General features: G+C 37.9%; 1 protein-coding gene across 4 annotated transcripts in view; it reads right to left on the bottom strand.

Annotated features, from left to right (window-relative positions):
* The window catches only part of esd (esterase D), a 33,368-nt gene that overhangs the window by 12,442 nt on the left and 5,940 nt on the right, over positions 1–14,986 (bottom strand). For all 4 annotated transcript variants that reach the window (XM_018091202.2, XM_031895916.1, XM_031895915.1 and 1 more), the window contains 3 exon segments: positions 7,027–7,102; positions 3,508–3,596; positions 1,017–1,115 (listed from right to left, as the gene is read on the bottom strand). In XM_018091202.2, the coding sequence (XP_017946691.1) occupies positions 1,017–1,115; positions 3,508–3,596; positions 7,027–7,094 (256 nt within the window). In that variant the 5' untranslated portion in view covers positions 7,095–7,102.

Here is a 14,986-nt window from a genome sequence, read left to right on the forward strand (position 1 = left end):
CCTGTGGGTCTCCAGATAAAAACCTCAAATGAACACAAAACACTGATCTTCTCCTCTTCTGTGTTCAGCACAGAATGACACATGTTCCCTAAGTACTAGGCTATAGCACACAGTAGGCATATGCTGTGCCTCAGGGACCAGGGAGATAGGGAGACAGAGGGACAACTCTAAGGATATCAGTTCTTGCTGTCATGAGGCTGCAGTAGCTCTAGGCTGATACTGTAAATAATCTGAATACTGTAAAGCATTTGAAGCCTAATTTTTTGCTAGGTTTTATTCAGTGAAGTTATTCCATCAGCTATAACGATCCTACTCATTCCAAAGTAAAAGTAACAGGCAAATATGGTGAGGACCCCTTTTTGGTCGAGCACCGCCTGGCCCATCAGCTGTGACATTAAATTGGTTTAGTTCCTGCATAACAGAATTCAGATGGCTAGGGTTGAACTGCTATTATAAAAGCACACAGTAGATATATATATATGGACACCAGCATAACATAGTGATCAATTCCTAGCATGGTACATTTACTATAGTAAAAAGAGAAAGCACATCCATGATGCTTATTTATTCCAGCTAAAGTGCCATACTGGCAGGCAAAGCAATTTTGTTAGACATCAAATGATATTTGGGTTAAATATATGTCCACAACTTTACTTTTAGGGTGGAATACCTGCTAGTGAAAATGTATACAAACTGCCTCTATTTATATATTTCTGTTTGATTACCCTTATAAATTTTTATTTTAGTTTAAATTCTATGTCCCTACCATGCAGAGAGTCCTCTGCAGCTAGAGATCCATTCACAAACTTTATCCTAGACATTTGGAAGTCTTAGCTTTTTGCTTTAGCAGTCCCTGGCCTCAAAAACACACTATTTTCCATCACATTCAGACATGCACATTTTGCCTTTCTAATTTATAGCAACAATCTAAATACTACTATAATTTAAAAAATACACAGTTCTACGTCTATACACAGGTATGGACAGATTGCTAGACAACATAAAGCAAACCTTACGTGGGCTGGTATCTGGTGCTACTATGATAAGTCCATGCTCAGAGGCTGCTTGATGAAAAGCTGCTTTAGTGATAACATTTTGCTCTGTGCATGTTAATCCTGTTGGGTAGAAGAGGAAAAAAATGATTTCATGGAAAATACATAAACATGTTAAGATGTATTATATATATATATATCCCTGAAGAAGAGTACAGTCAGTACTCGAAACCTTGGATTTTTTTCAAATAAATGTTTTCACTAATCGCGAAGTCCTTGTGCGTGCGGCTCTCTGTCCTTATATATATATATATATATACATCAGGAGAGAGCCGGCACTCACGTCAATTGGGTCACAATAGCCTGGGTGCAGGTCCAAGTGAAGAATTAGATACAGCAGCGAAGAGATCCGCACTCACAGGACTTGTATAATTAAAAAACACCAGATTAATTGTATAAGTCCTGTGAGTACGGATCTCTTCGCTGATTCCAAAAAAGTTGGGACACTAAACAAATTGTGAATAAAAACTGAATGCAATGATGTGGAGGTGCCAACTTCTAATATTTTATTCAGAATAGAACATAAATCACGGAACAAAAGTTTCAACTGAGAAAATGTACCATTTTAAAGGAAAAATATGTTGATTCAGAATTTCATGGTGTCAACAAATCCCAAAAAAGTTGGGACAAGTTGGGAAAAGTTGGAATCCGGTTTGTATATATATATATATATATATATATATATAACAGTCTTTTTTGGAAGCCGGCACTCACGTTTTAAAGGACACAGGATGCCCAGGTGCAGTATTGCCAAAACCAAATGTGTAACAAACGAAAGATACGGCACTCACGGGTCTTATTTGCAGAAAATGTTGATTTATTATTGACAGCATAACCCTGACGTTTCGGCTGTGTCCACAGCCTTCTTCAAAGTGTGGACACAGCCGAAACGTCAGGGTTATGCTGTCAATAATAAATCAACATTTTCTGCAAATAAGACCCGTGAGTGCGGTATCTTTCGTTTGTTATATATATATATATATATATATATATATATATATATATATATAGGTCACTGATGTATGTGTAACCATCTTAAAGGAGAAAGGCAAAGTTATTAGACCCCTCCCCAGTTACCCTATTAACTTGGCTGGCTACTGTCTGCTGAGCACTGTGACGTTTAGTTTTTTGCATTGATACTAGGAGGCTCCATATGCAGTATATACATTTTGGGAAACTTTCCTACTGATATGTATAGATCCAAGCCAGACGGGGATGCCTAAAGACAGTGGCACTCAGCAACCTCTGCCCCTAGCTGACATATTTTTGAAGAGTTAAGTCAGCCCATAGCAGCAGGTAAGCACCTAGAATCACTTGAAGGTGCAATTCACACAAATGGATGTTACATGGTACATTAGGTCCAAGGGAAAACTTCTGTGCACATGGAATTATGAATTTCGAGTTTAGATTTTCAGCTTGAACTTAATATACACTTATTTCAGTATGTAAACATATGCAAAATTTGCTTTTGCAAGCACAGCCCAAATTCCTTTTGCACCACTTATTTGCATTTGAATTTTCCCACTTCTACACTTATTACGTAAAATGACTGGAACTTGCTTAAAAGGGATACTGTTATCACATAATTACACCCTTTCTTCATTAATCCCATATAATTATTTACACAACCTTAAATATGCAGTGTTATTCTCTGTAACAGTTCTGTTACGGATTCAGATTTCATCTATTTATGTATTTTAACATGTCACTATTCATGTCTCTGTAACAGGCCTCTCATAAATAACTCACACACAGAGCTCTGCAGACAGCAGTGCAGTCAATTTCAAAGAGCCTTCAGTAAGTGCCTAATTGATTCTGACTTGTGCCTTGTGAGACACTTGTTCTGATGCTGATTGTATAAGTGCAATCTCCACCATAATTAATTTCAGGACAGCTAATCATTTTTGTGAAGAAAGGGAGGGAAAGAATCATGAGTTCCAAGTAAAACATTACAACACAAAAAGTGACTTCAATTGGTTAGTGATGAGTGAATTTTTTCGCCAGGTTCTGACATGAAAAAAACCCATAGACTCCAATGGGTGGAAGAAAGTTGCAGGAACAAACGCCCATTGACTTCAATATATTTTGTGACTTTTTGCAGTTTTGCAAATTTTTCGGAGAAGCAAAACAGGACAGATTCGCTCATCACTAATAATGGTTACTCGGCCTCAGATATAGCACCTTTTATGCTTCATACAACAGAGCAGTAAAGCACTGTACTCCTTCACAGGGTAGGCTATATATTTTGGGATTATTTCTTCTTTAATCCAATTGCTCACAATTAAAGATCAGCAGAACTTAAAGGCATGATAATTCACATTTCTGCATCAAGGCTTAGAATTTTTGAAAATTTCCCAATGGTTCATTTCTAAACTTCATAAGAAGGTGCATAAAGGGGCCTATGCATATTAGGGGATTATTGGAAATGGTAGGTCAGAGGCACAATAACACATACCTGACAGCCAGTAAACCACTGGACATTTTGCACTTTCAGATTTCAGAGGCAAATAAATTCCAAACTTCATCTTGCATTTCAGTTCAGTGCTGTGAAAATGGAAGTATTTTAAGCAAAGATATGCTGAAAACAAGGCTATGATATCCTAACCCTTTGCATAGTTAGTCACTAACCACTGTCTCATACCTTGTACCTAGATCTAAATAGTGAAATGCAAAGCTAAAGTGTGCATGGAGTAAGGAATTTGTAAAATGTGTACATATTATTATACCTAGTTTATCTACTGACCTGTTAATAACCTGTGAACATTTTTTGTAGCTTCTGGAGACACAAACACCTTAAACACTATCTCTATGAACATTTACTGAAATGCACATTTACTAAAAAATCTGCAGGCTGAAAAAAACCACCAGGTGTGGGTTTGGGCAGAAAGTAAAATTGAAGCAGGCTCCCTACCCTTTGGGTAAATAATTGTGCCAATCCCCTACGCTAAGGTTGTTTATCTCACCCATTTAAAATGTCATCAGAAGGAAGAAGGGGCAATAGCAGGCCATAAATTGGAAGTGGACTTCAGGCAGGACTGGGGAGTAGCAGATTAGGGTTGGCTGTGGAGTTAAGGAGGTATATGGCACAGGTGAAACCCCCTAACCTTGTAGGCATAATGAATAATATATGCTGCTGGTTTCACTTTGGGCTAAAAATGATCATTATCTTTAAAAATGGCCCCTTTATGGGAGCCCCATAGGTCTGCTATGATCCCTATCCTTGTTTTAAATAAGAGGTGCGCATGTTCTAGTAGCCCCTGACAGAAGCACAGTAAGAGCCAATAGCCAATCACAGCCCTGCAGTCACACAACCTAAGACAGGCTTCAGTTCCCTAACAGGTCAACCTAGCTGCTGATTGGTCCTATTCCACAGTACAGTGCCACTGGCTGTCCTGCACAGCCTGGGAAAGGATGGGTGGGAATAGTAGGGTTTTTGGAGAAATGTTCAATAATCAACCCAAAACACAAATTTTTAAAGAACATTACTTCTATTTGTAGAGGAGTACAATGCAACTGGAAAGTTCTTTTTTACACAATATGTCCCCCTTAAAAATTCTAACCCATTCACCAAGAAGGTGCACATGTGACAGCTGTGTTCAAACAAAGGTTAAGCCGCCAATCCACCTGCTGACTAGCCCAGCTTCAGTAACACCATTGATTAACATGCACAAACCTGACCCCAAAGCAGTCAGTGAGCATGTGGCAGTGCGGTAAGTATGCACATTATAGAGAGAAATAATACCTCAGGATACTGGAAGGGTGAAAAATATTATAAAGTTAATCTCTGTTTGCACAGAGCAGCTGTACTTGTCAACATATATTTCAGCAATATGCATTGTATTAAACACTACCATGCACATTTGTTTGAGGACCGCGGTTTCCCTTTGAGGCAAATATTATGATACTTCGGTTAGACCTCCCTACTGTACGTAATCAAGTACATCATTCCTATGTAATTTAACAAATTCCTGCCATATGGGCTAATCAGCCAAGGGACCGAGCTTTTCTATATATCCATCAGCAGTTATACCAGTAAATCTCTCACCAATGCACAGTTTATTTTTCGTATTGTTCATAGCCACGAGAAGCCTTTTTTCCTCATTCCACAAAATCTAGCTCCCTTGCAAAGTGTTCTACTGTAAATCATTTTCTTATGTTTAACATCAGTGGTACATTCCAAGCACTCATCACTATGTGTTATTCTCAAACCAGTCTTAGTTCTCAGAATTTTGTACACCAGGTTTGTTAAAGACTTCCTTCAACTTCTCCAGAATATTGAGGTTCCCTATTGAATAAAACTTCAGTTGTCACTGGATATGATGTGTGATATTTTGAAAGCCTTCTCAGTGAAATAGACATTCACCTTTAAATAAACATTTAGTATAGTGTGGTATAGGTGTACTTTTTTAGGGTTTTTTTTTCATTATTTGCCTACAGTGGCCAGCACACAGAAAGCTAATTACTTTAGCATTAGTACTGCCTGATTTCCAGTAACTCCAGTAGCGGTGCAAAGCAGGGAAAGAATAAACTAAAATAGGAAGAGAAGAACTCCAAAGTGTCTTATGGTGGCCATACAAGGGAAGATTCGCTCGTTTGGTGAGGTCGGCAAGTGAGCGGATCTTCTCCCAATATGCCAACCTAAAGGTATCTCCCCATACAGTGGCAGATGCCACAGATGCCAAAAAACCATTATTAGAAAACTCCAAATTATGGGAAGGCTCTCATACGCTCGATTTATATCAAATAATTCAGATTTTTTAAATTAATATTGGAGGCAAAACAATCCTATTGGGTTTAATTCATGTTTTAATGATTTTTAGTAGAAGGTATGGAGATCCAAATTATAGAAATTATGGAAAGGCCCCCTATCCAGAAAACCCCGGTCCTGAGCATTTTGGATAACGGGTCCTATACCTGTATTTTCCCTACTTAATCATAGTAGATACTAGAACTTCACTTCCTTATCTTGATTAATGGTCATATTTATCACAATTCCAAAATTCAAAATAGCATAGTTTGACTATTTCTCTTTATGCAGATCCTTCTAAAATGTGTCATTTGTATAATTTTTCACTTTTTTTCTTAGCCGCATTTTTCAAAATGTTGTCCCTTATTTACGAATTTAAGCCTGACATTTTAAAATGATTTTTTGCCAGATTTTTAACTAAAAAGTATATACGAGTTGGTATAATACATTCTTTTCTGTGGAAGGACTGTTTTAAAGGGCATGTCAACCCCAAAAATAATTTTTTGCATAACAAAAGAAAACATAATTCAAAGCAATTTTCCAATATGAAATAATTAAAAAATTGTAGTGCTTTAAAAGTTATTTGTAAATGTAATTGCTATTGAAAGCAGCATTTGCTAAACATCTGGTTGTTACTTTATTAACAATGTTACAACTGTCAGTCTCCTCCAGCAAGTCAGGTCTGTCAGGCTGCTGTCTGTGTTACATTGTTTCAACAGTCAGAGCCCCCAGGGCAGAGAATAGAAAAGGACAGGCAAACACTGCTTTTAATAGCAATTATAAATACAAACAACTCAAAAATCATTACAAATTTGTAATAAATGTATATTGCAAAGCTGCTTAGAATTTTGTTTTCTTTTATTAGGCAAAATTATATTTTGTGTTGCCTTGTCCTTTAAGCATTGAAAAACCAGCTGGAAAGTGCTATTTTATATCTCATTATAATAGAAGCTGCTTTTTCTTATTTCTCCCGGTCTCTTATACCCCAGTGATAGTACAAGCAGTACAGCAGTATGTCAGAATGCCATCTGATTGGAAATGTCCTCCGCTCTACCTTTCTAAACTCATCATGTAAAGTATATCACTGGTGCGACAATTCAGCCGTGCCCTGTGCCCCCTCTGATCACTATTGTTCCTCTGTGGCCTCTGCTCACTTCTTATTAGATACAGGAATATACCATGCAGCTCTATTATGCAAAAATAAATAAATATTCAGTTAGTTTTTACCTGTCATGTTCAAACACCTTTTGGAATCCCTCAAAACACTTGTTGCTTGAAATCTCCTTTAAGGCCATATTCAACTCTGTAGAGACAAAGATACGCAGTTAAACAAGCTAAAAAACACTATTTAGATTTTGAACACATAATTGAAGTTGAATATGTAGTTAATTTTTAGTATTGTCATAGAATGACCAATTCTAAGCAACTTTTTCAGTTGGTCTTCATTATTTTTTTTTAGTTTTTAAATTTGCCTTCTTCTTCTGACTCTTTCCAGTCACTGACCCCAGCAGCCAAAAACTATTGCTCTGGGAGACTAAAATTGTATGGTTATTGTTACTTTTCTTTCTGTTTAGGTCTGTATGTCTATATATCTAAATATGTCTCTCAATCAAACCACTTCCTGGTTGCTAAGGTAATTTGATTCTTAGCAACCAGATAACTGCTGAAATTCCAAACTAGAGAAAAGAAGAAACATTTTTAAACTGGGATTTCAGTTTGCCACATGTGTCTGGCAATGCACAAGTACTAATAGCGGAAAAGACCATTTATTCTGAATACTCAGGACCTTGGGTTTTCTGGAGAAGGGATCTTTCAGTAATTTGGATCACCATATGTTAAGTCTACAAAAAAAACTAATTTAAACATTAAATAAACCCAAGAGGATTGTTTTACCTTCAATAGGGATTAATTATACTTTAGTTGGAATCAAATACAAGGTTCAGGAAATCATTTTTAAAAATGTGAATTATTTGTTTAAAATGGAGTCTATGGGAGATGGCCTTCCCATAATTCAGAGCTTTCTGGCTAACAGGTTTCCTGGCTAACAGGTTTCTGGGTAACAGATCCCCTATCCATTTAAACGTGTTGCATTTCTGCTCTACAACATATCTACATACTCTCGCTGTATTTCTAAAACTGAAACATAGGAACTACTGTAAACAAATCCAAATTACCAAAAGAAGCATGAACATTTTCATTCATCTCCACTTCAAATACACTGATCTAATTGCAGATAAATACTGTTTGCATAGTAACATAACATAAAACCTAACATCTCTAATATATCAGTTGCAGAGTGCTTGTTTTTGCTAGTTGTAAATCACCTTTAAAGAACTTATCTTCTGTCCCATTTTTCGTTCACTTTAAATATGATTTTTTTGTAAAATGAATTTGCCTATATTAGCCTCAATAGGGAGCAACTTGCAGATGTGCTTGTATTTATATTAATGTGGAAAACATGTAATTACACCCCATGTAATGTTTTTACATGTTGTTCAGCTGCAGGTTGAACAACAAAAGCAAACATTTGTTTGGCTTCCATGGGTTACTGCCTTGGACAAATCTGCAAATTTTATAAATGTGCTCTGCAATATAAAATTAGAGGTGATGTAACTGAACAAAAAGAAAAAAAATATGACTTTGAACTGTGGAAAAAGTTAAGTACACCACTGGCTTTTCCTATAACTGTCTGCCAGTCTCTGACATCAACAGATACAACTACATCCCTCTGCAATGTTTAAGGGAGCTTCTTGCTTGCACAGCCAGTTTCAAATCCATCCACAGAATCTCAATGGGATTTAGACCCAGACTTTGACTTGGCCATTCTAGAACCCTGAATTTCTTTATTTTCCACACTTACAGATGATCTTCCAGATAGTGGAATGATTAATGTATGATTATTTTGCAATCTTATTACATACCTTCCCAGACTCATAGGTAAATACAGTATATTCTTCTTTCTAAAGGCCCCTAAGCATGGCAATACCACACACTTCAACAACAATAAGCAAACCAACCTAAATGTCTGAGGCTGAAATAAAACAGGTTCTTCCATGATTGTTGCTACATAGCTTTGTTCACTTGCACCCGATAATAATTTTAGGTATTTAAACTAGTTATAAATCTAATGATGTAGGTACTTTTTCCACATGCAAAAGTTAAACTTATGTCTATTCATTCTACTGCACGTGCACGCCACACAAAATAGAAGCAGATAGAAGATCGCTCCGGGTGCTCCTACAGAAATACTGTGGGCTGCGCTGTTTTCTGCTAACAGGAGCACCAGCCTAGGGTATCAGGTAAGTGATTGTCATTTCCTTCTCCTTTAAATGGTAAATACACATGGAACTGACCAGTTATTGCTTTTGAAAACAGCCATAAAAAGTGCTTACAAGCCTAAGGGGCTGATTTACTAACCCACGAATCCGACCCGAATTGGAAAAGTTCCGACTTGAAAACGAACATTTTGCGACTTTTTCGTATTTGTTGCGATTTTTTCGGCTTCTTTACGAATTTTTCGTTACCAATACGATTTTTGCGTAAAAACGCGAGTTTTTCGTAGCCATTACGAAAGTTGCGTAAAAAGTTGCGCTTTTTTCATAGCGTTAAAACTTATGCGAAAAGTTGCGCCTTTTTCGTAGCATTAAAACTTAAATGGTGCAAAGTTTCGCGTAAGTTTTAACGCTACGAAAAAAGCGCAACTTTTTGCGCAAGTTTTAACGCTACGAAAAATCGCCAGATTTTACGCAACTTTCGTAATGGCTACGAAAAACTCGCGTTTTTACGCAAAAATCGTATTGGTAACGAAAAATTCGTAAAGAAGCCGAAAAAATCGCAAAAAATACGAAAAAATCGCAAAATACCGATCATTACGAAAAAAACGCACTCGGACTCATTTCGACCCGTTCGTGGGTTAGTAAATGTGCTCCTAAGAGTATAATTGTAAAAATGTATTGTAATATAAAATGTGTTCTATGTTTCACAAATGTTATGGAATATCGGTCATGTTGTGAATTAGTTCCTCCAAAAATTCTGTTTAAATAAAGCTATACATTTACTATTCTGACTTGCACCTGACCCTGTATTTTTTTTACTCCTGCAGTTATGCAAATTGTTTCAATCGTGCTAGATCCTTTCCAGGGTTTACATATTGTTTAAGGCTTGCTGTATATGTACATCTTGATAATCTTAAATGACTAACAAATAGGTATGAATTGCCACCTGGACGGTATTTCTCCGGCCAGACACAGCCAGGGCTAATAAATTTGTAATAACAAGAAAATGCGCCCCCAGCCCACCTCCAATACTCCCAATTCCTAGTTATCACAATTCCCCTTATTGCAATAACTCCGCCCATGTGACATCACCAGCCTGCCCATATACGTCACAACCCTTCCCTGTCCCAGCTGGTATTGATTCACTAAAAGTTGGCAATCCTAGGAATGAGAAACTAAAGGATGAGAAGGTGTATAAAAGGCTTGAAGATAATCATGGAAAATATATTAAAAAAATGCCACTTCTGGGAAATTAAGTACAGGTAGCAACAATTTAATGTTGACCACATGCATAATATATCAGACTAACTTTCATTTTCAACTTATATGTAGTTGGGCACAAAACAACATAATGTCTGACAAATCTGTTCACTGACGTTGTCATCTGCTGAACATTCTGCCAGGACTAGAGCCAAATAAAATAAGGAACCAATGAATTAAAAGGTCAGTCTGGAACGCTTTGAGCGGTGCTACCAACAGATAGTTTATATTATGTTAAATTAAAGAATCTCGCCAAACTGGAATATATATATCAGTAAATATTGCCCTTAAACATCTTTTCCCTTGAGCCACCATTTAGTGATGGGCTGTGTGCTCCCTCAGAGATGACGCCAATTACGTAGATTTTTCTTCAATTCTCGTGAGATTAAGCACACACGTTGATATGTACTTGCTAAATTACGCACATTGTATGTACTTGCTAAATTACGCACATTGTATGTACTTGCTAAATTACGCACATTGTAATTAATGCACGTTTTTCTGCGCAATCTAGCGTATTACGTCAGACGTCCATACAGAGGTGGGGGGTGGTGCCTATGGGTATGTAAGGGTGTTGGGCATCGTTATTGAATTGTGTGTACTTTTTCCACTGATGAAGAGAGCATGTAGCTCTTGAAACATTTGGTCTGTATGTGCACTCCACAATAAACAGGTTGGAGGTAATTTTTTTACACCAGCAATTTCTTTTGTGTGCTTTTTCCCCCCTTTTTTCTAGTGCTCATTACTATAGGCACCGGGCCTGGTGCATCAGGAGGATCTGCACCAGTGGATAATGGACTGAGTTTACAAGGAACCGTAAGTGTATGGACTTACTTTGTTTGCTCCCTCAGAGATCACATGACCAGAAATAATGCAGCTCTAACAGTGGCCATACACATTAAGATCCGCTCGTCTGGTGAGGTCGTCAAGCAAGCAGATCTTCTCTTGATATCCCCCACCTACAGGTGGGCGATATCAGGTGAATTCAGGCTAATTTGGTCGTTTGGCCCTGGGGCCAAACGATCAAATTAGAATGCCGGTAATAGGCCCAATTGGTTCGGGGACTGCATCAACGAGCCGATGTGGTCCCAATCCGACTAAATTATTTAACCTGCCCGATCGATATCTGGCCAATTTCAGGCCAGATATCAGTCGGGCAGGCCTGTCGTTTGTGCCCCTACACGTGCCGATAAGCTGCCGAATCGGTCTAAGGGACAGATATTGGCAGCTACAATCGGCCCGTGTATGGCCACCTTAACTGTAACAGGAAAAAGTATGGAAGCAAATGGCAGAACTCTGCCCATTAATTGGCTGATGTGGCCTAGCATGTATGTGTGCCTTGGCTTGTTTGTGTGCACTGTGAATCCTATGATCCCAGGAGGCGGCCCTTAATTTTTAAAATGGCAATTTTCTATTTGGGATTACCCAAGGGCACATATTACTAAAAAAGTATATTTTTATGAAAATGGTTTATTTAGATTAAGCAGGGTTTTACATGTGAGCTGATTTATGCAATTTATTTTTATAGAGACCTACAATATTTGGTGGTATAGTTTTCCTTTAACAGGAGAATCTGCTACAGCCATGCTTACCTAAGCTTGCACACTATTCTATCCCCAGAAAATACTGCTAGGCATTAAATTCATCCGCACACTCTCTCTAAAGCAAAGGTTCCCTCTTTTTATGGAAGCAATTTTACCACATCTGTAAACATTACTGACATGATCCCCCGCTCCACATGACACCATGACAGAGAACTGACACATGGAATGATTCTTCTCTGAGCAATGGTGCAGTATGATGAATGTTAATTGTATCTCAGCTGTCTCAATATGTTAGATGTAAAATAAAAATTTGGGGAAAATGTCTCGAAGAGTGCAATGACAGAGCTTTGCTCTCTTATACCGTAAACATAAAATTTTGCTTAGACAGGTCACATTATTATACAGCTGTTAATATATAACACCTATATATTCCAGTAGTAGTAATCAGCTTGAAAAAGGAACTAAAATGTTCTGAAAGCTTGCTATGGTTATCTTAGTTGGCCAATAAAGGTATCACCTTTATACCACTTTTGTTATTTTTTATTTCAAAAGGGTTACCCTGTAAACATTTTTGACTGGCTAAAGCTGGCCATACACGTGGCGATCTCACGATGTTTCGTACGACCGTCGGTCGCACGAAACATCGTCAGATCCGCCACACACCATTCAGGGCTGAATCGGCAGGTAAGGAGGTAGAAACAATAGGATTTCTACCTCCTTCTGCCGATTCAGCTCTGAAGGGAGAATTTTGGTCAGGCGCCTTCTATGGCGCCCGATCAAAATTTTCTAACTTGGCCGATCGGCGAGCCGACCGATTTCAGCAGCTTCCTGCGATATCGGTCGGCTCGCTGACATGCCATACACGCACCGATTATCGTACGAAACGAGGTTTCGTACGATAATATCGGTGCGTGTATGGCCACCTTTACACGGTACATCACCTTTTCCTGCATCCACAACTCCAGTGTAACATCAGTGAAATATTTGTTCATCTCTTGAAAGGTGACAAATTAAAAAGATGCTATCAGACCAATCTATAATGCTGTTTGGTACAAGCAAAGTCTAAGGGCTCTGACACACGGGGAGATTAGTCGCCCGCGGCAAAACTCCCTGTTCGCAGGCGACTAATCTCCCCGAGTTGCCTTCCCCTGCCATCCCATCGGCGACAATGTAAGTCGGCGGTGGGATGGCAGACGTGGTGGGGTGCGATTTTGGGAAATCGCCGGAAAAAATCACGCCGCCGCGTCTGCCATCCCGCCGGCGACTTACATGTTCGCCGGTGGGATGGCAGGGGAAGGCAACTCGGGGAGATTAGTCGCCCGCGAACAGGGAGTTTTGCCGTGGGTGACTAATCTCCCCGTGTGCCAGAGCCCTTAATGGCAATCTACATATAATACAATACAAAAGATGCATTTTTATGGAAAAGTAACAAGATCTTTAAAAATCTGACAAAATATTTGTTGTATCTTGGGAAAAAGTGTCTACAAACTCCTGTGCTCCTATTGATCGGCTGCTGTAGCCACAACAGACTACTCTAAAATTATTGAGGGACCAGAGGAAAAGAAGCAGAAACACTAAGCCAGCCAAAAATAATATACAGCTTTCAAAGTTTCACAAATGCAAACTGCTACATTCTTTGAAACTGAACCAGTGCATAATTTGAAAGTAATTTTATTTTCTTAACCGTTTACATTAGCATAAATATGTTTTTACACTGTGGTCTGCTTGTTTTTGGATGTGTCTACTTTTTTTTCTAGTTCACTCTGCTACTAATTGGCCAAGCTACAGTAATTGAAAGGGAAAATACACCAGCTCATTAATGGGGCTCAAGTTTCAGGAGTTATAAGGAGTTATAATAGATCATCTTGTTGATATTTCACATGGAATAGTGGCTGCGGTAATGCTAGCATAAGTGTCTTACTGAATCACATCGCTAATCACAAGAAAATATTGATTAAAATACATACTTGGCTCCACGAAAAAACATGGCTTTATATCCTGGTAAATAACCCCCCAGAACTAAAAATCATAAACTTAAAAGGGGCTGGTCACATTTAAATTAACTTTTGGTATGATATGCTGACATAATTTTTTTATTTTTATTTGTGGTTTTTGAATTATTATATATATATTATATATAATTATAGCTTTTGTTCAGCAGCTCTCCAGTTTCTAATTTTAGCAGCTATCTGTTGCTAGGATCTAAATTACCCTAGTAATGGTGTGAGTGAGACATTAGAATGTGAATAGGTTAGGCCTGAATAGAAAGATAAGTAATAAAATATAACATTAACAATAAAATTGTAGCCTCACAGAGTAATATTTTTCCCCATGATCCCCATTTAAAAACTGGAAAGAGTGTGAAGAAAAAGGCAAATAATAATAAAAACCAGTTGATAAGTTGCTAAGAATTGCTAATTCTATAACATACTAAAAGTTAATTTGAAGGTGAACTACACTTTCTGTAAGGACAGAATTACACTTGAATATTTTACACATTAGGAGTGATGACAGGCAGAGAGGGTTGTTATGTCCACCAATGTTTTCCACAAAATGGGGCTCAGGAGTTCATTAAGTAATCTGCCCAGCGTAAGCCATAAGGGGAAAACAAAAGACATTACATTTGTATAAATCAAAAACCAAAAGATATAGAAGATACTACACGTGCATTCCTGTATTTCTAGGGCTTTAGGGATAATTCACACCTGTGTTTTATCTATATAAAGCTTAGCTATAAACACTAGCTACGGAACCAAAAAGAGGTTTGTACTATACAACTAATCAAAAGGGTCTGCAAAAAGAAAATCAGTAAACACACACACAAAAACCATCGTTTCAAGTACTGAGAAGAAATAACAACCAAACTATTGAAACCTTTGTAAATAATACATATCTATTATCTTGACTATCCTTCACAATCCTATCTTATGTAAGCAACTGATCTCGTCTGACCTCTGACTGGCACATACAGCAATAGGATCAGAGGGGTCAAAACAAGTTTTCCTGGTCTTTACACATAGCAGTGGCAACACAAGGGTTAATGCCACACTGTGTGGAAGGACAGAAAATGAAATAACTATTGAAAAAAAACTCAGGGCAATGCTTCTA

This window comes from Xenopus tropicalis, chromosome 2, assembly GCF_000004195.4.
Source record: "Xenopus tropicalis strain Nigerian chromosome 2, UCB_Xtro_10.0, whole genome shotgun sequence".
In the NCBI taxonomy this organism is placed as follows: Eukaryota; Metazoa; Chordata; class Amphibia; order Anura; family Pipidae; genus Xenopus; species Xenopus tropicalis.